At 42.1% G+C, this 25,983-nt stretch overlaps 2 protein-coding genes across 2 annotated transcripts in view; both read right to left on the bottom strand.

Moving 5' to 3' along the window:
- Positions 1-8,491: 8,491 nt before the first annotated feature.
- On the bottom strand, positions 8,492-10,623 carry LOC134369573 (RNA-binding protein 25-like; the record flags this gene model as incomplete). The annotated part of the gene is given in 1 exon segment (XM_063086096.1): positions 8,492-10,623. A coding segment is annotated over 1 exon segment (1,860 nt), but the record flags the coding sequence as incomplete, so codon positions are not given.
- A 2,255-nt stretch (positions 10,624-12,878) lies between these two features.
- LOC134369574 (zinc finger protein 25) overlaps positions 12,879-25,983 on the bottom strand; it is a 44,615-nt gene continuing 31,510 nt past the window's right edge. The window contains exons 4-5 of the mRNA XM_063086097.1: positions 16,642-16,705; positions 12,879-16,159 (exon numbers count right to left, since the gene is read on the bottom strand). Of these exons, the coding sequence (XP_062942167.1) occupies positions 15,091-16,159; positions 16,642-16,705 (1,133 nt within the window). The 3' untranslated portion in view covers positions 12,879-15,090. The remainder of the gene's footprint in view (positions 16,160-16,641; positions 16,706-25,983) is intronic.

Genomic DNA, 25,983 nt, shown 5'->3' with positions numbered 1-25,983 from the left:
GTGCGTACTTTGTTTCTTTTCTTTCAGTCAGTTCTGTGTTGGATTATCTGCTGTTCCCACCACTTAAACTCTGTGCTGGAACTAATTTGTTATCCTTTGCTTACTTCTAAAATGGGGGGACTTCCTGTGGGGACCAGTACTTGAGCTCTGTGGTTGAGCTAAATTGTTGCTTTGCTGCTGTTTCCCTACGGAAAGCTTTTTGTGCAGCTCAGGTTTTAATGGTTGACTTTATGGGTGTTTTCGGGTATCATGAGATTCAGTGCACCTGGGTTGTGTAGTAACTCTGATCTGGGCCTGAGTCTTTTCAGCAAACCGCAACCCCTGCAGTTCTATATTCCTGACCAGTCTCCTGAGTGGTCCTGTGCTGATTGGGGTGCAGATGAGCTGTCCTTGCTGTGCCCCAGTGTTCCCCCGGTGGGCCCATCTACCCCACCGCCCGTGCTACAAACACTTCCCATGGGATGGGCCATGCTTTTGTCCCTTGCGATGACTCACCAGCCTCTGAGTGGCTCCTTTTTTCAGTTGTTCTGGCTCCTCACTCCTATGTGGGTCCAGGGGAACCCAATTAGTTGTCTTGCTGGTCTGGGGACCACCAAGGCCCTCTTCTCCCCTGCAGCCTCCAAGCAACTCCATCTGAAGGGCACAGCTGCGGCTTTTGTCAGCTCCTGGTCCATGTGCTCAGCAGCTCCAGCCTGGAAGCAGCCGGGATTCAAAATGGTCAGAGCAGTTCTTTCTGTCATCATGGCTTCTCCTGCCTTCACGCACTCTGTAGGTCTCTCCTCCTCTTTCCCTGAGCTCTAGTGGCCCCAGCTTGGCTGTCCTTGCTTTTTTATAGCTGTGAATTGGTTGATTTGTGGGAGAGTGATGCTGGGAACTGTCTATTCCGCCATCTGAGCTGCAAATGCTCCTCTTGCCCCATCAGGGATGTCATTACATGTGCTTTTGCAAACGTTCCCTCCTCCAAAAAGTCCACCATCCTTGGTGGCTACCGGACTCTCCTCCTGGACAGGCGCATCAACAGCCGCCCTTCCTCTTCGCCGTCTTTTTCTTCGAATGCGCACGGTCACCTTTTGTTTTTCTGTTGGAAGTGAGCGAGCATCTGTGGCGTTCCCTCTCCAGCTGGTGGTTGCCCAGCAGGAGGCGTCCTGTGTCCTCTGCCCACCTCAGTGCTGCTCAAGCCGGGGGAACACGCGGGGTTGCCGAGTGCCAGGCTCGCGTTCACCCGCGGCCGGGAGCCTGAGAGGCCCCGATCCGAATGGTTCCCGGGGAGCAGCGGCCCCGAGGTTCCCTGCGGGAAGGAGCTAGCGCTCGACACCTCTGGGCTCCAGCCCCACAGCAAGCCCCGCAAAGGCAAGGGCCGCTTGGGGCACGCAGGAGCTCCTGGGGCACCGTGGGAGCCTCGCCAAGTAAAGCGGAATCCGAGCGCAGGTCCACAGCGACGCGAGCAGGAGGAGCGGGGACAGCCCCGCCGGGCCGCACCGGCCGTCTGGGTTTGGCCGATCTTAAGCTAAGGAGCACTCTAGGATGAAACAGACAGGAGGCAGTATCTGAAAAGCTGAGGCCAATCTTGTGACAAACAAGTGAGATGGCAAGGTCACAGTCTTGCAAGGACCTCCCCCCCCCCCCCCGGAGTATGACAAGTGACTGAGGGAAAAGGGAAAGAATTTCAGGCCAAGAAAACGACGGGATACAGGCATTAAGTGACGCTGATGGTGTTGGAACCTCTGAAAGGTTATCTATGATTAGGGAGTCAATATTTTGTCAAAGAATTATTTAGAGATACGAGGGTACTTCAAAAAGTACATGCAAAGATTTGTTATCTTGTAATTCTGTTTTCCACGAACATTTTGAAGTACCTCCATTTAGCTTTCTCCACATATTTATATGCACCCATATTTACTGATATCAAAAAGCTGCTCATTAGACTTGTCAATGGGCAAATGCTAAAATAGGACTCATGTTAGGGCAAATGGGAAATTGTAGATACAATGGGAACAAAGAATCTTATTTTTATATTTTCTAGGTAAACCAAATAGTTGGCAGCTAATAGCAATCAGTCTGGAAAGACTGGTTTAGGCAAGCTGTCCAGGACATCCAGGAAAATGTTAAGTTTTTATGGATTCTCCTTTGAAAAAATTTAAGAATTTAGCTGTGGTATATATATGGGATAGTTTGTCTCTTTATAATCTATGTTGTTGTCCATCTATTAACAACTCCACATTAGTTAGAATGGAACTTTATTAATTTCCTCTTTATAATCTATGTTGTTGTCCATCTATTAACAACTCCACATTAGTTAGAATGGAACTTTATTAATTTCCTCATTGAAATTTCTCAACTTCCCTCATTTTGGTCAAAACAATTTTGACCTTGAAACCTTTAGTCTCTTTAATACAGAATCATGATTTGGATGTCGGCCGAGCATACTGGGTGTGTAACAACATCTAAGCACCTGAAACTCAGACACACATAAAGACTGTCTTTCTGTGCAATATTCAGCATCAGTTACACTTCTTAGGATTAATCTAACCAGTGAATTTATTTTGGTCTGAAGAGCCTTCACAATTTAACCTGTTCTGTTATTTATTCCAAAGGGAAAAAAATAATGATAATGGAACACACATTCTGGTAATTTTTAGCCATGGTTTTATTCTTGTAGCAAATTTATTCACAGTTATGAACATACACGTAGGAGATGGTCATTTTCAGTGTGATTTTAAGACTAACATTGATTGGTGTCTCTTTTAACATATTTAATCTCTTCATTACACAACATGTAGAGATGTTTCTGGTGACTTGTCTTTTGGAAATGCAGTTTTCACCTGTTGGGCATATGGCTGTATACCTGACATGAGATATTTGGTATTCTCAATTTGGAATCTGTGAGAGGAAAATTTAAGCCATCTTGAATTGTTCAGTAATGATGTTATATCATGAGGGATTTTTCATGGTCATTAGGGATAATTGCACAAGTTTAGGCTAAAGAATATTGAGTTTTTTTAAAGCATAGTGTATTAATTTTGTTTGAAAATTTTTTCTCAACCTCATGCTGTTTTAACATTTTTAAAAGCTTGCTGGCCATGGAGCAACTGCCCCTCCCAGTGCTAGTCAATTTTCACAGATTGCAACCTAGCGAAGGGTTACACCAGGAGCATATCTTTGATTTGCAAACCAACAATCTCAGTCCCAATCACCTCATCTAACTCTTACACACCAAGCCAGTATTTCCCCTACCCTTAATCATCCCAGGGTCAGTGATAGAGTTTGGATGTATTGTCCCCCCAAAACTCATGTGGAAATCTGATCCCCAACGTGACAGTGTTGGAAGCTGTTTGAGTCATGGGGTGGATCCCTCACGAATGGATTAATGCTCTCCCTGGAGGAGGGGGGCCTGAGTGAGATCTCCCTCTATTAGTTCCCATGAGAGCTGGCTGTTTAAAAAGACCCTGGCACCTTCTCTCTCTCTCTTGCTTCCTCTGGCCATGTGATCTCTTTGTACCCGCCAGCTGCCTGCCACTTTCTGCCATGAGTAGATGCAGCCTGGGGCCCATGCCAGATGCTGCTGTCCCAGAATCATAAGCCAAATAAACCTCTTTTCTTTATAAATTATCCAGTCTCAGGTATTTCTGTTATAGCAACACAAAACGGACTAATACAGCCAGGTACCAGATAGCTAGAAACTACCACTAAAGCCTGCAGGAATTATTCAAATTAGCGAATCTTAAACTGTTTACTTTGCTTTTAACTTGGAACCCCAGTAAAGGCCATGGCCTGGGCTCTCCCCTCGCTCCTGCTTGTGCCTCCTCACTGACCTGGTGCTCTGCTGTCGCCCTGTGTGGCACACTGGGACCTGTGGGTATAACAAACTTCTTCCTTCCAAGCCTCGTTCTCGTTTCCTCCTGTGGCCACACTAACTTTCCCCATGTCCAACATTTACGTTCTTATTTAGAAAGTTTTGAACCTAAAGCAATTCACTTGTTTTTTCTTGTTAAAATATATCCCAAAGATAGACAGGCTAAAGGAGACATTCAAATTGTTGAACACAACCAAAGGACTGCTGCGGAGTGGAGGGGCACACATTTATCTCTCAGCTTGCAAATGTATGTCACTATGTTACTGACTGCTACGAAGTTTCTCTTTCCTGTAACTGAGTAAAAGGCAACTCTCATAAGATAAGGCCGAATTAGCTGCAGCTGGAAATTCTACATTGAGCTTCAACAAGTCTACCTGGTGCCAGTCATTGAACCCTTTTTCTCATTCTTGGGGCCCACTATAGCTCCAGTTAGAAAACAGACTCCAGACATTCTCCTCTTCTGATAAGAGGCCATATCAAACCCGGCTATGGCCTGTGGCATCTGTGCAGTAACACACCTTGGTGCTTTAAAATTATATATGTGTTCACTCACTGCACACACATCTAGCCTTCTCATAAATATTCATAGCATTCCTCATTGAATATGCATCCCAGGAGGCACAAATACCAGTCTCCCCCCCTCTCCCCCGCAGAGGGCATATCTTTGGTCCTGCTGGGGGCTGCGTTTCTCCAATCCACAGGTTGTTTCTTTCCTAGAAAACAAAGTCTCCCTTTTTCTCTTTAGTGGATCCTGTGGTACTTTTTTTTTTTTTTTTGTCGTTTTTTCGTGACTGGCACTCAGCCAGTGAGTGCACCGGTCAGTCCTATATAGGATCCGAACCCGCGGCGGGAGCGTCGCCGCGCTGCCAGCGCAGCACTCTACCGAGTGCGCCACGGGCTCGGCCCGTGTGGTACTTTTTGTTGACAATCTTCTCAGAGCTTTTAGGACCATCCAGATGAAACTTGTTTTTAATGCGAGCACCTTGCACAGTTTCAGTATTTTATTGGAAAATAGATGCCCTAGTTTGGAAATAAAATATAAAAACTTTTGAATCAAAATGAGTTCTTTTGCAAGGCAAAGTTTAAATCCAAACACAGTTTACATAAACTGTTTTAACACTTAATGCTTTGAAGTAACTGAATAAATTCATTTATAAATGTCTAAATATCCTGTGAGGGAGGGTCCTAAACCATGTTTGAACTTTACAGAAAAGACTAGGTCTGGTAACCTGTTGAATCTCTTGGATAGAATCTTTATTTAAAAAACAAAACCCCAAAAAAAACATGGACAACTTTCCCCTGCTTTGGGGTTGTTTATTTGTTGTATAAGTTTCAAGGTCTGGATATAGTTTTGGGTGACACCATGCAGTATATAAGACAATCTAAGTTAGACAACACTGCTTCTCTTTCATGGGGGCAGACTGTCACATTTGGGTAAACCCTTTTTAGAAATCAGATTGAACTGCATTATAAATGGTGGCAATCTTCTAAGGGCCACATACCCTGCATAACTATTATTATGAAAGAAGAGACTAATCATTCAATCCCTCAAATAAAAAGCTTAATTTATTGCTTACTTCCTGTTTCAGTTCAAACACCTAGAACTTCATTGCTTAAAACAATGATTTATTATTTCTCTGTGTGTAGACTGGGTGGTCCTTCTACTCCACTTGGCATTGGCTGGTCCTCGTTCAGCCAGCGGTGGGGTTGGGCTGGAATGGCTAAGGAAGCTTCGCTCACATGGCTGATAGGTACCACTGAAAGACTCCCGCAGTGGGTAGTCAGTCAGTTCAGGGAGACCCTCCCAAGGAACAGCGAGACCACGGCTTCGGATGCAAAAACAAGAGGTTTATTGAACACACAGGTACCCGGGCGACTCAGTCTTTCGAAAGACTGGCGCGCCGAGTAGAGCTCCTGGGTCCTTTTTATAGCAAAAAGCGCGGGTACAGAAGCGAGAAGCAAGGTAATTGGTTAGTTTAAATCAAGCCAGGGGTGAACTTCGGTCAAGTGGGAGTCCTTGAAACAGCTGAGGGGCACTCTTGAAACTTTAACTGACTTGTCTATTTCTGGGAACTATCCGCCCTTTGCCTCGGGCCGGGGCCCAGGTGCATAACCACAGATATCCTGTTTGACTCTGTTCCCCTTGTTTCTTAACTTGACTTTTTGGCTGTATTTTCCCTATACTGCGGCTAGCTTGAAAAGAAAAAAGAAAAACACTTCCTTCATTCCCCCATTTTTTCTTGTGGATCGCTCTAATCTTAGAGCGGAATTAAAGGTTATCTTCGTCATCTAAGGTTTGGTATTTTTGTCTAAGGACCAGAATTTTAACTGCACTTACCCTATCATTGATGAATTGGACTAGTCTATTGATGACGTAGGGCCCAAGGGTGAACAACAGAAGGAGGAGTAATAGGGGCCCGGCGATGGTTGACAGTAGGGTGGTCAACCAAGGGGAGTTATTGAACCAACCTTCAAACCAGTTTTGATCTTTTTGGCGCTCTAACTGTCTTTTATCTAGTCTTTGTTTGAGTTTGGCCATGGTGTCTCGTATCACACCTGAATGGTCTACATAAAAACAGCACTCCTCTCTGAGGGCCGCGCAGAGGCCTCCCTCTCTTAAAAACAGTAAGTCAAGGCCTCGCCTATTTTGGAGTACTACCTCAGATAGAGAAGTCAATGAGTCCTCTAACTTGCTGACTGAATCCTGGAGGGCCCGGAGGTCAGTGTCCATGGCAGTCTGGAGCTCGGTTAGGCCCCGCTGGAGGTCTATAGGTCCTTTAATCAGAGCAGCCGAGCCGGTACCTATACCTGCCACAATTCCCAGTAGGACAGCTAGGGTAAGTGTGAGAGGTTCTCTCTTAAACCTGGGATGAGGGTTGTCATAGGCCTGCAACAAAGTTTCTTCAGGATGGTAATAGATGCGAGGAATCAGCTGAACCTGGACACAGAAATCCTTAGACTGATTAAAAACTGAGAGGGAAACGCAAGGGGTGAGACCGGTGCTGCAAGCCCACCAGCTATGGTTGGAGGGGAGAAGGTACTGATGGTCCCCGGAGGAATTGATGGATAGGGTCTGGTTGCAAAGATGTTGATGGGTAGAAGGTATTGTTCCTATACATAACCCTTGTCCTGTGACCTCTGTGAGAGTAAGCTTTCCCTGGGTCCCCCAACGGCAACTCTCGGCGCTGGTATAATTGGCCTCTCCCAAAAAGGCTATTCCTTCATAGTAGGGGGGGCTTATGGCCAGACAGAGCCAGCAATGCTCTGTGGCGTTCGGGTTGGTGGCATTTAGAGCTAGGAAGGCCCCCTGTACAAGACCAAAGAGCCTGTCACCCGTGGTGGGGGGTAGAGTGCCTGGTGATAGGAGGCTCTGTGTAGCAGTGCTCCTTTGTGCCGCGGGGGGTTGCCTGCTAGTCATTGGGAACAGCTTGTTGCTAGGAGGTCCCTGTTCTGCAAGGACGGGGTCGGGGCCCACTGCCACAGTTGGCATATTGGTGAGGTCTGGGAGAGCCAAGGCGGGGGCAGACAGCAAGGCTTTTTTATGTGGTCAAAAGCCTTTTGATGCTCCTCAGTCCAGGTAAAAGGAATGTTTTCCCTTGTCAGGGGGTACAAGGGTGCAGCCAGGGAAGCAAACCCAGGAATCCAGAGCCTGCAGAATCCGGCAGTACCCAGAAATTCGCGGACCTGCCTGGGGGTTGTGGGAGTAGGGATCTTCATAACTGTAGCTTTCCGGGCCGGGGTCAGCCATCTTTTTCCCTCCTTGAGCAGGTACCCCAAATAGGTGACCTCTTTCTGGCATAACTGGGCCTTTTTAGCTGATACCCGGTACCCCAACTTACTCAGTTCCTGCAAGAGCTTCTGTGTCCCTTTTTTGCAGCCTTCATATGTGGGAGCCGCCACCAGGAGGTCGTCCACATATTGGAGTAATGTGACCTGGGGGTTGAGAGCCCTAAAAGGAGCTAAATCTCGGTGGAGGGCCTCGTCGAAGAGAGTGGGAGAGTTTTTGAACCCCTGTGGCAGCCGTGTCCAGGTCAGCTGACCTGTGTTACCTTTTTCTGGGTCTCTCCACTCGAACGCGAACAGTGGCTGGCTGTTGGGGTGTAGTCTGAGGCAAAAAAAGGCATCCTTGAGATCCAAGACTGAGTACCAAGTGTGACTAGGCGGAAGGGAACTCAGGAGGCTGTATGGGTTTGGGACTGAGGGATGAATGTCTTGCACCCTTTTGTTAATTTCTCTCAAGTCTTGGACTGGCCGATAGTCATTGGTCCCTGGCTTTTTTACTGGTAGCAGAGGGGTGTTCCAGGGCGACTGGCAGGGCACTAAGACCCCTAGGTCTAAGAACCTTTGGATGTGGGGTCTGATGCCTTCCCGGGCTTCTTTAGTCATTGGATACTGTCGGACGGCCACCGGTGAGGCACCCGATTTCAGCTCTACTACTACTGGTGGGACGTTATTGGCCAGTCCCATACCTGTCTTTTCTGCCCATACGGTGGGAAAAAGTTGGAGCCAGGATGGGTCGATGGAGGGAGAGGCCGGCTTTTCATACAGCCGGTATTCTTCTTCTAGGTTTAGGACCAAGCACATGGTAGAGTGATCTCCCCATGTTACTTGTGGGCCCTCTGTAGAAAACTGGATTTGGGCCTTTAGTTTGGTCAGAATGTCCCGGCCCAACAGAGGAGCAGGGCACTCAGGTATGACCAAAAAGGAATGGGTCACTTGTTTATGTCCAACCTTTAAAAGTCTTTGTGTGGTCCAGGGGTAGACTTTGCTGCCGGTTGCTCCTACTACGACTGTCCGCCTGGACCCTACCTTCCCCATGGGTTGGGTCAACACCGAATGTTCAGCCCCGGTATCGACCAGAAACTCGATGGGGGTCCCCTCCACAGTCAGTGTTACCCTAGGTTCGGGGAGGGGGTCCGAACCCCGACTCCCCTAGTCATCTAGGGATAGAACCTTGGCTTCTCTGATGTTCTTTTTCCGGGGACATTCTCTTGCCCAGTGACCCTTCTCTTTACAGTACGCGCATTGGTCTTTGTCTAGAGGGGGTCTTCCATCCCTAGGTGTTTTCTTTGCCCGGTTGCTCAGGTTCCCTGTCTGCCTATCTCTAGACCCTCTTTCACCTACCACTGCGGCCAAAATCCTAGTCAAGTTTTTTTCTTGGCGTTTATCACGCCGTCTCTCTCTCTCTTCTGTCTCTTTTTTTTCTCTTTCCTGTCTTTCTTCTTCTGTTTCTCTCTTGTGGTACACCTTTTCTGCCTCCTTTACTAAGTCTTGTAAGGAAAAGTCTTGGAGCCCCTCTAGTCTTTGTAACTTTTTCTTGATATCTGGGGCTGACTGGCCGATAAAGGCCATTGCAACTGCCGCCTGCTGTCCCTCAGAAGAGGGGTCAAACGGAGTGTATCTCCTATATGCCTCCATCAGGCGTTCCAAGAAAACCGAGGGGGGTTCTACCGGTCCCTGCAAGACCTCTCTTACCTTAGCCAAATTGGTGGGGCGCCGGGCTGCCCCTTTGAGACCTGCCACTAGAGTCCGGCGGTAGACCAGAAGACGCTCCCTACCTTCGGCCGTGTTGTAATCCCATTGAGGTCGATTGAGGGGGAAGGCCTCATTAATGAGGTTCTCGAGTTGTGTAGGGGCCCCGTTGTCCCCGAGAACGTTCTTGCGGGCCTCCAGAAGAATCCTTTCTCGCTCTTCAGTGGTGAAGAGGATCTGGAGTAGCTGTTGGCAATCGTCCCAAGTGGGCTGGTGAGAGAACATAAGGGACTCAAGAAGTCCCGTGAGTCCTGCTGGTTTTTCAGAAAAAGACGGGTGGTTAGACTTCCAATTGTAAAGATCTGCTGAGGAAAAAGGCCAATACTGTAGAGGGACCAAGCCATTAGGCTCAGCTGGGGGCCCTATGGCTCGGAGGGGCAAAGCTACGGTGGAGTCAGGACCGGAGCCGTCTCTCGGACTGCGAGGTTGGCGGCTCCTAGTCCCCGCAGCCGGTCCCTCAGGGCTAGGATCACCGGGCGCTCGGCCTGGTGCCGATCTGTTTCCCTGAGGGGCCAGAGGGGGCAGCGGAGCCGCCGGGTAAGGTGGGGTTTCAGAGAGAGAAAATAGGTCATCTGGTGTCGGGAGGACGGGGGGTTGGGGAGGGGCGGAAGGCTTCCTTGTAGGTGGCCTTTGAGTATTTTCTGATCCCGAAACAACAGCGACTTTGCTGGAGGGTGGCACCCAGGGAGGGGGATTCTGGGCGAGGTCTTGCCATACCACGACATAGGCAACCTGGTCCGGGTGTCCTCCGGTCTCCTGAAAAACAATCTTTTTAACTGCAAAAATGACAGTAAGATCAAAGGTTCCCTCTGGCGGCCAACCTACGCCGAATGTGGGCCACTCAGACGAACAGAAAGTCTGCCATTTTCCTTTTTTGATCTCCATGGACAGATTGTGAGCCCTGGCTTTGACATCTTTCCAATGATCTAGAGTAAGGGAGAGGGGCGTAAGGGCACTTTGCCCCATCTCGAAAATTTCCAATAGGGGAACGACGACGCAAAGACCTATCACAACTAAGACAAAAAGAAACCAGAAACGGCGACGAGACCGAGTGCCGTAGAAATAGAAGAAAGAGTCCGATGGCAGAGCGCGCCTCCCGAGACGCGGTGAGACCAAAACACAATAATCCTCTGCCAAGGGGTCCACCAGGCGTCCCTGGTCCTCCCCTGATCCTGGGACGTCTCCCAGGATTGCCGGGTGGCGAGCCCCCGAACACGTCTGTTCGCTACCCGCACTTCGCTCCCAGAGCGACTAACCCGGAACAAACTGAAACCAAAATGCGCGCGCTCAGAAAAGACAGTCGAAATCACTGAGTCAGACACAGAGACGAGACACAGAAACGAGACACAGAAACGAGACACAGAACGACTGCTGGCCAGCTTACCTCCCGTTGGTGGGTCGGTGGTCCCTGGGTGGGGGTCTCCGATCCCGGACGAGCCCCCAAATGAAAGACTCCCGCAGTGGGTAGTCAGTCAGTTCAGGGAGACCCTCCCAAGGAACAGCGAGACCACGGCTTCGGATGCAAAAACAAGAGGTTTATTGAACACACAGGTACCCGGGCGACTCAGTCTTTCGAAAGACTGGCGCGCCGAGTAGAGCTCCTGGGTCCTTTTTATAGCAAAAAGCGCGGGTACAGAAGCGAGAAGCAAGGTAATTGGTTAGTTTAAATCAAGCCAGGGGTGAACTTCGGTCAAGTGGGAGTCCTTGAAACAGCTGAGGGGCACTCTTGAAACTTTAACTGACTTGTCTATTTCTGGGAACTATCCGCCCTTTGCCTCGGGCCGGGGCCCAGGTGCATAACCACAGATATCCTGTTTGACTCTGTTCCCCTTGTTTCTTAACTTGACTTTTTGGCTGTATTTTCCCTATACTGCGGCTAGCTTGAAAAGAAAAAAGAAAAACACTTCCTTCACCACAGGGCTCACCACGGGTAGCTTGAGTTTCCTCACAGCTTGGCTTTAGTCCGATGTTTTGCATGAAGGTTGGCTTCAAGAAGGGAAGTGGAAGCTGTTACAGTTTCTAAGGGGTAGGCCTGGGACTTGTGCCACATTCTACTAAGCCAAAGCAAGTCATGGACCAGTCTGGGTTCAAGAATGGGAAAAAAGATTCTCCCTTGTATGAACAGAGTGACATGAGGAAAGGAATGGATAGTGCATATTTGGCCATCACAATAACCAAAGGAGGGCTGTACTTGTAAATCGCAGTCAAACAAGTACAAAATGATATGAGGTTTGGGGAAATAGGGATTCAGGGATTGGCGAGCTTTTGAAAGCAGGAGTGTTTAGGGACTGGCTGACAGTCACTTATTGAGGCTGCAGCCAACTTGTTAATTTTCCAAAGAGTGCTCAGAGTAAAAACTGTTGTTGACGGGCTTTCACAAATGTGGAGCAGTCACAGATTGGCTGACTGCCTGCATAAGAATGAGAGACTGTCTCTGATTACTAGCTATCAATGTCTGATCAGCTGTCTCTGATCAAATTTGGTGATAACTAATTAATGGCTTGAGGCTACTATAGCCAAGAAACAGTCTCAGGCTTGAATTGGAGAATATGAACATTATATTCTCATCATCTAGAGGACTATTTTTTAAAAGTATTCTTGTCAGTACAGGCTTTATTCTTAATAACAGATTTGCCAGTTATTGAACTGTCCCCAGGAAGTACTGATTTTTAATTTGTGATTGAGAAGCTTGACGAATTTAGAAAATGCCTTTTCTTTTACAGCAGGATGAAATAAAGAACATCTCTAAAGGTGTATCTATAGATAGATGTTACCACTTAAACCTCTATCAAGATGGCAAACTCATATTAGAACCGATTAAGATACTGTAACAGTATTTTACCATAGAGTATTCAGAAGATATAGCATGTACAAAGCATACCTTCTTAAGATATAAACAATCACTAAATATCATAAAAGGTGTTCATCAGTGCTAAATGTCAGACAAATCAGAATGAGGCATGCTTTAGAAGTTTAACATCAATGAAAGTCATCTTTATTAGGAAGAAGTAAGGCACTAGTGTGATTTAGATTGGAGCAGCATTTGATAATTATATCAAGTGCAGGCAATTGTATAGGTTACTAGTAATGTATAGGTTATTAGTAATGTAGCTGGTGGAGTTGCGTACTGTAAAAGGTTTTTGTGGGCCAGCCCCGTGGCTCACTCAGGAGAGTGCGGCGCTGGGAGCGCCAAGGCCGCGGGTTTGGATCCTACATAGGGATGGCCGGTTCACTCACTGGCTGAGCGTGGTGCGGACAACACCAAGCTAAGGGTTGTGATCCTCTTAACAGTCATAAAAAAAAAAAAAAGGTTTTTGTTATTGGGTTATATTAGTTAAATATGATATAAAGATGGTATCTCATGGGATAGTGAGAAAGTTATAAAATGAGACAGGGAAAACTGGCCGTCAACTTAGAAGAAAATAAAAGAATACTGTGGAGAGGGATCAATGAACAATTCCATTTAATTCAGACAATGTTTATTTCATATATTTACTGCTACATTCCATCAGGAAATTTCTTATTTTGATGTTATGACAATTCAGCAAGTAAAAAACACATTTCTTTGAAAAAAAAAAAAAATACTTCTAAGCTTAGGCTTTTAACATATAAATAAAATGCACAAAATAAATATACTGCACAAAAACCACCCACCCCCAAATTGCTGTATGCATCATTTCTAAAAAACATAACACATATAAAAGTATACCTTGACATTGCTTGAATGTTTTCATCTAAGTAACAGAAAAACTTATTTTGTAAAGTGCCAGATAGCAAATATCTTAGGCTCTGTGGGCCATATGGTCTCTGTCACAACTATTCAACCCGGCTGGTGTAGAGTGAAGACAACCACAGGCAAAACATAAACAAATGGGTTTTGTTTGTACTAGTGTTCTCAAAACACTTTACTTATGGACACTGAAATTTGAATATCATACAATTTTCATAGGTCACAAAGTATTCATTAATTTCTCAACCATTTAGAAATGTAAAGCCATTCTTAGCTTGCGGGCTACAAAAACAGGCAGAGGGCCAGTCCTGGCTGATGGGCTGTGGTTTGACAGCCCCTCACTTAGCCTAAGCTGGATCTGCCCCTGAATCGCTGCTGAGAAAATGAAAATCCAAGCCAAATCAAGGCACTAGCACAGTAATAGGTGGAGGGATGAATGCTGGGTAGCCAACTTTTTTTTCCTTGCAGTGTAATTCAGGAAATACAAAATTATGATGATGATATCTAATATACAGAACAGTGTCTAAGACACAAGAGTTAAGTGCTTTAAAAATATTAACTCATTTGGACCTCAAAGCAGTCCTAAGATATTGTTACTATCACTGCTCTTTTATAGAAAAGGAACTGAGGCACAGAGAAGTTAAGTGGCATGCCCATGCTGGAATCTGGGCCTAGGCAAGAGGATTCCAGAGTCCACCACCATGCCATGTTGCTTCTACTAGGAAGGAAAAGGTAGTGAAGAATGTTTAGGACTCTCATACAAAACACAAATGCAGGTACCTCTGAAACCTGCTAAAATATCAACAGTAAGGTAAATATTTCTTACATAACACTATTTGTTTTTATTGTGTAGACTGTAATAAATATTAGTTTTTACCTGCTTTAAAAGCAGCTCAGGCTTTTGCTATAAATAAATGTGTCCCTAATGTAAAATTTGGCTAACTATGAGACAGCTGAAAGTTTTACAAAAACATTTTATCTCCTTTTTGAAGGATTAGTTTAGTAACAATGTCTACATCCATTCACAATACCAGAAAATAAGATAAAAAGATGCATTCTAATTTTAAAAGAATGTTACACTGACAATACATATATTAACAATAAGAGACTACTGAGACTTACTGTGAGACATCTCCATACACAATAGTTATAGAACTAAGGTTACATATTTCCCTATGTACAATTATGCATGGGTTTCATATGCAAGCCATACGCCTACAAATTATGTTTTATAACACACATACACATATAAGTAAGTCCTACATACTAAAAGATTCTTTATGTGTGTCAAATGATGTTGCCTGATTATTTAACTTATTTGTGCTTTTTTAAAGCTTCAAATATTTGCAGGTTTCTTTTTTAAAAAAAAAAAAACAACCTTGGAATCAGATCTGCAACATAACTTCTAGTATAACTGTTTCCTCAGTACAAATTCTCTGAATTTTCTTTAGAAATTTTTCAAAGATTTAAAATAGGTATAAAAGTCTTACCCAAATATCAATGATCTGGCATTCAATGAAGTATCAACTCTTGATAAAGGCTTCTATATCTGTCATAATATATGCAGTTATCCCCGTTGAGAACTCTGATATATGAGTTCCACTTGTGTAAAAAAAATTCTGAATCACTCAGGATACTCACAGGAGTTTCTCACTCATGCGAGCTTCTGGATGTCTAGTGCTGGCTGTGCTGACGGAAAATTTCTTGACATTCATTTTACTTATATGATTTCTCTTCTGTGTGATTTCTATGTTGTAAAACAAAGTGTGACTTCTGAAAGTAAGGTTTCCCTCATGTTTTACAATGTGTACAGTTTCTGGCAGAATTTTTCTTTGTGTGTTTGCTCATATACTGTGAGAAAATATTGAGGCTGAAAATTTTCCCATATTGATGATATTCATAAAGTCTCTCTCTTGTGTGAATTATCTAATTATTCTGAAGGATGAATTCAGATAGAAGAATGTCTAAACTCACACTATTTAGCAGCTTTCCCCCTCTTTGAGTGTGTCTTCTGATGTGCAGTGAGTTGTGACTTCTGGATAAAGGATTCCCCACATTCCTGACACTCATAGGGTTTCTCCCCTGTGTGTTTTCTCTGGTGTATGATAAAATGTGACTTCTGAGAAAAGGATTTCCCACATTCCTTGCATTCATAAGGTTTCTCTCCTGTGTGGGTCCTTTGATGTAATCTGAGGACTGAATTCACAGAGAAAGATTTACCACATTCTTTACATTCATAGGGCTTCTCCCCTGTGTGTTTTCTCTGATGTTTAGTGAGGTCTGATTTATAGTAAAAGTTTTTCCCACATTTATTACATTCAAAAGGTTTCTCCCCTGTGTGCGTTCGCTGATGTACTGTGAGGGCTGACTTCTGGTAGAAGCATTTCCCACATTCCTTACATTCATAGGGTTTCTCTCCTGTGTGAGTTCTCTGATGGGTTTTGAGGTGTGAATTCCTAGAGAAGAATTTCCCACATTCCTTACATTTATAAGGTTTCTCCCCTGTGTGTGTTCTCTGATGTACTGTGAGGTGTGACTTCTGAGAAAAGGCTTTCCCACATTCCTTACACTCAAAGGGTTTCTCTCCTGTGTGTGTTTTCTGATGTACCATGAGGTATGCCTTCACATAGAAGAACTTCCCACATTCAGTACATTCAAAGGGTTTCTCCCCTGTATGTGTTTTCTGATGTTCCATGAGGTGTGGTTTCTGGTAAAAGGATTTTTCACACTGATTACATTCGTAGGGTTTTTCCCCTGCATGGGTTCTGAGATGTCTACTGAGAGATGACAGATGGTAGAAAATTTTCTTACATTCTTTACACTCATAGGTTTTCTCTCTGGTGTGAGTTTTCTGATGTACTGTGAGGTCTTCATTTTTAGGGAAAGATTTTCCACACTTATCACATTCATAGGATTTGTTCTTTGAATGAGTATGCTGATGTACTATGAGATCAGACTTCTGGCAGAAGGCCTTCCCACATTCATTACATTTGTAGGTTTTCTCTCTGGTATGAGTTTTCTCATGTTTTTTGAGTTCTCCATTCCTAGACAGAAGGTTCCAAATTCATTAATTTATAAGACTTTTAAGGCTTTTTCTCCTGCTGTGTGAACTTTCCTAGTAACTCTAAGGACCAATTTCTAGATATGTTCCCAAATTTATTAGATTTGTAGGGTTTCTTCCCTGTGAACATTCTCTGACATACACTGTGGTTTAACATTTGATAGAACAAACCTTCACTTGCCTTATATTCACAGTGTCTCTCAACTGCCTGAACTCTATTTTGTCTAATAAAGTCTCCCTTACCGTGTAATTCAGAAGAGTCAACACTACTTCAACATTTGAATCTCCTGATCCTGAATAAAGTTTCTATAAAAAGGGCACTCCCATTTGGATTACATTCTTTGGGATTCACTCCAGCATTAGTTTTCTCACATTTAGTATTAACTAGTGCTCGCCCTTTCCAGTAACCCCATCAAGACCCATTCTTACAAAGCATCTATCTTAGACATTAATTCTTCAACTTGCCTTGAATTTCCAGCTTGTCTTCCCTGGTATCTTGCTCCTAGGTCATGAATATTCCATAGGTCTTCTACAAAGAAATCCAAAATTTAATACTGTATACATCTTAACATGTTGTTATGGTCATAGATTTGATTCTTGGGTTTCAGGCCAATCTCCCAAAATGAAAGAACTCTCAAATGCAAATTTCCTCTATCCCACTGTTTTGGGAAAAACATAACAAACACTAAAAACTACTGTAGCAGACAGGGGAAGGAACTTGGTAATAAACCCAAGTACCTCTAAGACATTTACAAATATCATCTTAAAACTTGGAGGAGAATGTTAAAACAAAAACCAAACAGGGAGCAGAGAACAAAAGATATTCAAAGTGTTGCTGAACAAGAGTGTGAGAATCATGGAGAATGCTGTGAGCCCATTAAGGAATGAGCAGTAAGCATGACAAGAAACATTAGTGGACAACTGTGTTCACTGGAAGTATCAGGGAACAGATCAAATTGGATGAAGGAGCTAAAGGATAGGTCATCCCCCTCAAACCTAGATTACTGTGTTAGGATTCCTAGTAGTTAGCTGACTATAAGCTTCTACTTTATTTACTCGTTATCCATTCACAACCATCTAAACATCAATGCTAAAGTGACTTTGTCAGAACATCTATTTCCAGGGCCGACCCGTGGCTTATTTGGGAGAGTGTGGTGCTGATAATACCAAGGCCATGGGTTCAGATCCCTATATAGGGATGGCCAGTTAGCTCACTTGGGAGAGCGTGGTGCTGACAACACCAAGTTGAGGGTTAAGATCCCCTTACCAGTCATCTTTAAAAAAAAAAAAAGAAGAAGAACATTCATTTCCTCACATTTAGAGGAACAGTCCTATAGCTGGGGCTTTCACTCTCCATCTGGTTGGCTTAATTGTGTAACTGAGACAGGAAGACCCAGGAACACATCCATCCAAAGAGAAGGATTAAAAAAACAAACAAAAAGCCCAAAAAACAAAACCACAGGGCAAGCCATCTACACAACAATATGAAATTCCAGTTATAGCACCAGAGATTTTCAATCCTGAACTCATCCTGGCCAACAAATCCTGCATTTCCAAAGCAGTGTTACTCACGACTCAACAGTAATGTCAAATTCTGCTTTCATATCTTGGATCCCACATCTCTACTTCCAATTTACCACGATATTTAAAGTTGAGATTATTCAACATTATTCTAGAACCTTTACTGACCTTCATATTTATTCATCCTGTTATACTCCAGCAATGAACTAGCAGAAGAAAAATCAAGAAAGCAAGCCCATTTACAATAACTACCAAAATAAAATATCAAGGAATTAATTTAGCCAAGGAGGTGAAAGATCTCTACAATGAGAACTACAAATCACTGCTGAAAGAAAGTAAAAAGGACACCAAAAGATGGAAAGACACTCCATGTTGATGGATTGGAAAAATAATGTCCATCCTACCCACAGCCATCTACAGATTCAATGCAATCCCCACCAAAATACCAATGACATTCTTCACAGAAATAGAAAAAACAATCCTAACATTCACGTGGGACAACAAAACACCCAGAATAGCCAAAGCAAGCCTGAGCAGAAAAAAAAAAAAAAAGCAGGAGGCATTAAGGTATTATACTACCTGACTTCAAATTATACTACAAATCTAAAGTAACCAAAACAGCATGATACTGGCATAAAAACAGACACATGAACCAATGGAACAGAATAGAGAACCCAGAAATCAACCCACATACTTATAGCCAACTGATCTTCAACAAAGGCACCAAGAATGTACATTGGGGAAAGACAGCTCTTCACTAAGTGGTGCTGGGAATACTACATAACATATGTAGAAGAATGAAACTAGACCCCTATCTCTCGCCTTATACCAAAATCAATTTGAAATGGACTAAAGACTTAAATGTAAGACCTGAAACTATAAAACTGTTAGAAGAAAACATAGGGGAAACATTTCAGGTTGTGAGGCTGGGCAAACACTTTGTGAATAAGACCCCAAAAGCACAGGCAACAAAAGAAAAAATAAACAAATGGGATTAGATCAAACTAAAAAGCTTTTGCACAGCAAAGGAATCAACACAATGAAAAGACAACCTACAGAATGGGAGAAAATATTTTCAAACTGTAAATCTGACAAGGGATTAATATCTAGAATATACAAGGAACTCAAATAATTTATGGGTTAAAAAAAAATCTGATTAAGAAATGGACAAATGTATCCGAAGCCAGCTGTACCAGAGAAGACAGGAGGAGCTGGACCTCCGGCCCAGGCCAACCCCCCGCTGCTGGGAGAGTCTTAACAGCCTCGGGGCTCCTACACCCCGAGCCAGCCATCCTGGAGAAAGCAGGTTGGGCAGGACTTCTGGCACAGGCTGGTCCCCGCTGCTGGGAGAGACTTAAGAGCCTCGGGGCCCCCACACCCCGAGCCAACTAAGCCGAGCCAGCTGAGCTGGAGAAGGCAGGCAGGGCGGGATGTCCAGCCCAGGCTGGTCCCTGCCACCAGGAGAGACTTAAGAGGCTCGGGGCCCCCAAACCCCAAGCCAGCTATGCCAGAGAAGGCAAGTAAGGGTGGGACTTCAAGCCCAGGCAGATCCCTGACCCCAGGAGAGACTTAAGAGCCTCGGAGCACCCACACCCCGAGACAGCAGTCCCAGAACAGGCAGGCAGAGTGGGAACCAAAGCCTAGGCTAGTTCCTGCTGACCAGAAGTAGCAGTCCCTTCAGGATCCAAGCCAGACATCTGGATGAAACAAGTGGACTGTGATACCCCTGGCCACAATGACAAAACACCAAAGGAAAGAAACCAGAAATATGAAAAATCAAAAAAGTACATTACCACCAAAGGAAATTAATAACTTTCAAGTGCTAGATCCTATAGAACAGGAAGCCTTTGAAATGACACACAAGGAATTTAGAGTAACAATTCAAAGAAAACTAAATGAGATACAAGAAAACTCAGTTAGACAACACAATGAAATGAGAAAAAATAAAATGGATCTGAAAGAAAAAAATGTATAAAGAAATCAAAGCCTTGAAAAAGAATGTAGCTGAGCTTGTGGAGCTGAAGGATTCATTCAATGAAATAAAAAACATAATAGAGAGTTTAACAAGCAGACTTGAACATGCAGAAGAGAGAATTTCTGACCCTGAAGAAAGCCTGTTTGAATTCACACAGGCAGACCAGAAAAAAGAAAACAGCATCAAAAAAAAATGAAGAAAATCTAAGAGAGACCACAGACAACCTTTAGTGCTCAAATATCCGAATCATGGGTATTCCAGAAGAGGAGGAAAAGGAAATGGCATTGAAAACATACTCAATGAAATAATAGCAGAAAACTTCCCAGGTACAGGGAAAGTCACAGATCTCCAGATTCAGGAGCCCAAAGATCCCCAACCACATTCAACCCAAAAAGATCCTCTCCAAGACATGTGATAATCAAACTGGCAAAACTCAAAGACAAAGAGAGAATCTTAAAAGATGCAAGAGAGAAGCGGCAAGTCACCTATAAGGGAGCCCCAATCAGAATAACATCAGACTTTTCATCAGAAACCCTGAAAGCCCAAAAAGAATGGGATGATGTATTCAAAACACTAAAGGACAAAAATTGCCAGCCAAGAATACTTTACCCAGCAAGGTATCCTTCCGAAACAAATGACAGATAATATATTTCTCAGACAAACAAAAACTGCGGGAGTTCACTACCACACAACCAGCCCTACAAGAAATTCTCAAATAAGTACAGGGTTTGATATCACAAAAACAACCATCACTGCCATGAATACTCAAGTAAGAACAATACCTACCAGCAAAACAAAAATGCTAAAAGAGAAAAAAAATAGTTGATCTATCACCCCGAGAAGTGAACAAATACAGAAGACAAACAGAAAATTAGAAAGAAAGGAACAGAAGATACTTAAGACATCTAAACAAAAATCAGTAAAATGCTGGGAGTAAATCAACACCTTTCAATAATAACTCTAAATGTAAAGGGATTAAATTCCCCATTCAAAAGACACAGACTGACTGACTGGATTAAAAAGATGGACCCAACAATATGCTGTCTCCAAGAAACTCACTTGACCTGTAAAGACACACACAGACTAAGAGTGAAAGGACAGAAAAAGATATATCATGCAAATAGAAATGAAAAGCGAGCTGGAGTAGCTATTCTTATATCAGATCAAATAGACTTTAAAGCAAAAACCATTAAAAGAAATATAGAAGGCCACTATATAATGATAAAAGGATCTATCCATCAAGAAGACATAACAATTATAAATATATATGCACCCAACATCGGAGCAGCCAGATTTACACAGCAAACACTATTAGATCTAAAGAAAGAGATAGACAGTAACACCATAATAGCGGGGGACCTGAACATCCCACTCTCATCACTGGACAGATTATCTAGGCAAAAAATCAATAAAGAAACACAAGATCAAAATACTTTAGACCAATTGGACTTGGCAGATACCTGCAGAACATTCCATCTAACAATCTTAGAATATTTATTCTTCTCATCAGTACATGGAACATTCTCCAGGAGAGACCACATGTTAGGTCACAAAGCAAGTCTCAACAAATTCAGAAAAAATGGAATTATTCCACATATTTTTTCCAATCACAGTGGATTAAAATTAGAAATAATAATAAATGAAACTCTGGAAACTATATACAAACACATGGAAATTAAACAGCATTCTACTTAATGACATATGGGTCCAAGAAGAAATTAAACGGGAAATCAAAAAATTTCTTGAAACTAATGAAAATAATGACATCATACCAAAACCTGTGGGATACTGCAAAAGCAGTATTGAGGGGGAAATTTATCACATCAAATGCTTGCTTCAGAAGAATGGAAAGATGGCAAATAAACACCTAACACTTCATCTTAAAGATCTAGAAAAACAAGAATAATCCAAACCTAAAGTTAGTAGATGTAAAGAAATAATTAAGATCAGAGCAGAATTAAATGAAATAGAAACCCAAAAAACAATACAAAAGATCAGTGAAACAAAGAGTTGGTTTTTTGAAAAGATAAATAAAATTGACAAACCTTTACCAAGATTAACTAAGGAGAGAAGACCCAACTAACAAAAATTAGAAACAACTGACACCTCAGAAATACAAAAAATCATTAGAGACTACTATAAACAACTGTATGCCAACAAATTTGAAAATCTGGAGAATATGGATCAATTTCTGGATGCATACAAACTACCAAAACTGAGCCAAGAAGATACAGAAAATCTGAACACCAATAACAATAAAAGAGATTGAAGCTGTTATCAGAAAGCTCCCAACAAAGAAAAGCCCAGGACCAGATGGGTTCACTGCAGAGCTCTACCAAACCTTCAAAGAGGAACTGATACCAATTCTATACAACCTGTTCCAAAAGACTGAAACAGAGGCCATTCTCCTAAACTCATTCCATGAGGCAAACATCACCAATACCAAAACCAGACAAAGATGCATCAAAAATAGAAAACTACAGGCCAATATCCTTTATGAACATAGATGCAAAAATCCTAAACAAAATACTAGCTAACAGAATACAACAACACATAGATAAAATTACACACCATGATCAAGTGGGATTCATCCCAGAGATGCAAGGTTGGTTCAACATATGCAAATCAATAAATGTGATACACCACATCAATAAAAGCAAAGACAAAAACCATATGATTATCTCTATAGATGCTGAAAAGCATTTGACAAAATTCAACATTCTTTCATAATAAAGACTCTCTACAAGTTAGGCATAGATGGAAAGTATCTCAACATATTAAAGCCATATGCTATAAGCCCACTGCCAAACAGGAACTAGACAAGGATGCCCACTCTCACCACTCCTATTCAACATAGTGTTGGAAGTACTAGCCAGAGCAATCAGAGAAGAGAAGGAAATAAAGGGCATACAGATTGGAAAGGATGAAGTCAAGCTGTCCCTGTTTGCAGATATGATCCTATATATAGAACAGCCTAAAGCCTCTATAAGAAAAACTCCTAGATTTGATAAATGATTTCAGCAAAGTTGCAAGATACAAAATCAACACACAAAAATCTGCAGCATTTTTATACTCCAACAGTGAACATGCAGAAAAAGAAATCAAGAAAGCTAGCCCATTTACAACAGCCACCAAAAAAATAAAATACTTAGGAATAAAGTTAACCAAGGATGTGAAAATCTCTATGAAGAGAACTACAAGCCACTGTTGAGAGAAATTAAAGAGGACACAAGAAGATGGAAAGATAACCCATGCTCTTGGATTGGAAGAATTAACATTGTGAAAATGTCCATATTACCCAAAGTGATCTATAAATTCAATGCAATCCCCATCAAAATTCCAATGACATTTTTCTCTGAGATGGAAAAAGCTATTCAGCCATTTATATGGAACAATAAAAGACTGCACAAAGCAATCCTGAGCTAAAAAAATAAAGCTGGAGACATAATACTACCTGACTTTAAACTATACTACAAAGCTATAATAACCAAAATAGCATGGTACTGGCATAAAAATAGACACACAGATCAATGGAAAAGAATGGAGAACTCAGAAATCAATCCATATGCCTACAGCCATCTGATCTTTGACAAAGGCAGCAAATCTACATACCGGGGAAGAGACTGCCTTTTCAATAAGTGGTGCTGGGAAAATTGGATACTCATATGTAGGAGAATGAAATTAGACCTGTACCTTTCACCATATACCAAAATCAACTCAAAATGGATTAAAGAATTAAATAAACATCCTGAAACAATAAAAGTCCTTAAAGAAAACATAGGGGAAACACTCCAGGAAGTAGGAGTGGGTACAGACTTCATGAATAGGATACAAAAAGCACAGGCAACTATAGGAAAAATAAACAAATGGGATTATATCTAACTAAAAAGCTTCTGCACAGCAAAAGAAACAATCAACAGAGTAAAAAGACAACCAACAGAGTGGGAGAAAATATTTGCAAAATATACACCTGACAAAGGATTAATATCCAGAATACATAAGGAACTCAAACAACTTTACAGCAAAAAAACAAATAACCCAATTAAAAAATGGGCAAAGGAGCTGAATAGGCATTTCTCAAAGGAAGATATACAAATGGCCAACATACACATGAAAAAACGCTCAGCCTCATTCAGCATCCGGGAATAGCAAATCAAGACCACTTTGAGATACCATCTGACTCCAATTAGGATGGCTAACATCCAAAAGACTGAGAATGATAAGTGCTGAAAAAGTTGTGGAGAAAAAGGAACTCTCACATACACTGTTGGTGGGGCTGCAAAATGGTGCAGCCTCTATGGAAAATGGTATGGAGGTTCCTCGAACAATTACAGATAGATCTACCATATGACCCAGCTATTCCACTGTTCGGAATATACCCAGAGGAATGGAAATCATCATGCCGAAGGGATACTTGTACTCCAATGTTTACTGCAGCTCTATTTACAATAGCCAAGAGTTGGAACCAGCCCAAATGTCCATCATCTGATGACTGGATGAGGAAACTGTGGTATATCTACACAATGGAATTCTACTACTCTTCTATAAAAAAGAACAAAATACTACCATTCATAAGAACATGGATGGACTTAGAGAAAATTATATTAAGTGAAACAAGTCAGGCGCAGAAAGAGAAATACATGTTCTCACTTATTTGTGGGTGCTAAAAATAAATAAATAAACACACAAATCAAGGGTGGGGGGTAAGAACAGAAAAACCACAAAAATTCCTTGAACTATTTAAGTCAGGTGAACAGATATGATGTGGGGGGAAGGGGAGGGTGCGGAGAGGAATGGGTAAAAGGACATGAAAATCAACTACAATATATATTGAGAAGTAAAAAAAAGAAAACAAAAGAAATGGACAAAGGAGCTGTACAGACATTTCTCAAAAGAAGACATACAAATGGCCAACAGACACATGAAAAAATGGTCAACATCACTAATCATCAGGGAAAAGCAAATCAAAACCACACTGCGATGTCATCTCACCCCAGTTAGACTGGCTATTATCAAAAATAGAATAACAAATTCTAGCAAGGATGCAGAGAAATATGAACCCTCATACACTGTTGGTAGGACTGTAAATTGATGCGGCCATTAAGAAAAACAGTATGGAGTTTCCTCAAACAACTACCGATAGAACTGTCATATGATCCAGCAATCCCACTGCTGAGTATACAGCCAAAGGAATGGAAATAATCATGTTGAAGGGATACCTGCACTCCCATGTTTATCACAGCTCTATGTACAATATCCAAGATATTAAACCAACCTAAATGTCTATAGATGATCAACTGGATAAGGAAAATGTGGTATATATACACTATGGAATACTACTCAGCCATAAAAAATGATGAAATTCTGCGATTTGCAGCAACATGAATGAGCCTGGAGAAAATTATGTTAAGTGAAACAAGGCAGGCACAGAAAGAGCAATATTGCATGTCCTCACTCATAAGTGGGAGCTAAAAAATGAACAAAAAAACAAGAAAGAAAGAGAGAGAGAAAAAGAAAGATTAATTATATTATTAATAATAATATTATTATATTAAAGATTAGATTACTCAACATCACTCTAGAACCTTTACTGACATTCATATTTAAATATGAACAATCACAATAATATGTTGAACTTTCAGAAGGAGAGATAGAACTGTGGTTACTAGAAGTGGGAAAAGGGAAACAGAAGGGGGGTCAGGGAGAAGTTGGTTAATGGACACAAAGAATGACTGTGTATTGTAATGATGAATAAGCTAACTACATTTGACCATCACATATTGTACACAAGTATTGACAGTCAACTTTGTATCCAACAAATGTGTATAATCATGTTTCAATTTTTTAAAAAAGTGAAAATAAATAAATAAATGCATGAAAGCAAGTGAAAGATTGATGTAATTTCATGGTATTTGTCAGGAATACATAAGAAAAGTTACTTGACAGTAACTTTTAAAAGGCTAATGGTAATACAAGTTTGCTGCATTATACAGCTATTATGAGAATCTAAATTAAGAATTTGTTTTTGACCCTAACAATGAAGGGAGTGGGATCGGTGTATCTATCTTGTAAGAAGGTAAAATATGGGACCAGAATACAAACAGGGACAAAGATGCTGCAGAGGTCAATTTTAGAAGTTCTCAGCCTAAAAACTGATGCTTTGCTATGTATGAGCACTTGCAGGAATTACTGTAAAAGGCTCAGGACAGAAAGTAGAGTGTGTCTGTCTCTTGTTAATCAAAATTCATTATTTGTACAAATATCTAGTGATGTACCAGTCATTGTTCCTTATTCTACCAACGTATTAGTGC

The sequence above is a fragment of the Cynocephalus volans genome, chromosome 2, assembly GCF_027409185.1.
Source record: "Cynocephalus volans isolate mCynVol1 chromosome 2, mCynVol1.pri, whole genome shotgun sequence".
Taxonomy (NCBI): domain Eukaryota; kingdom Metazoa; phylum Chordata; class Mammalia; order Dermoptera; family Cynocephalidae; genus Cynocephalus; species Cynocephalus volans.
The sequence above is the reverse complement of the archived record's forward strand: the minus strand, read 5'-3'. Positions and strand labels throughout refer to the sequence as shown.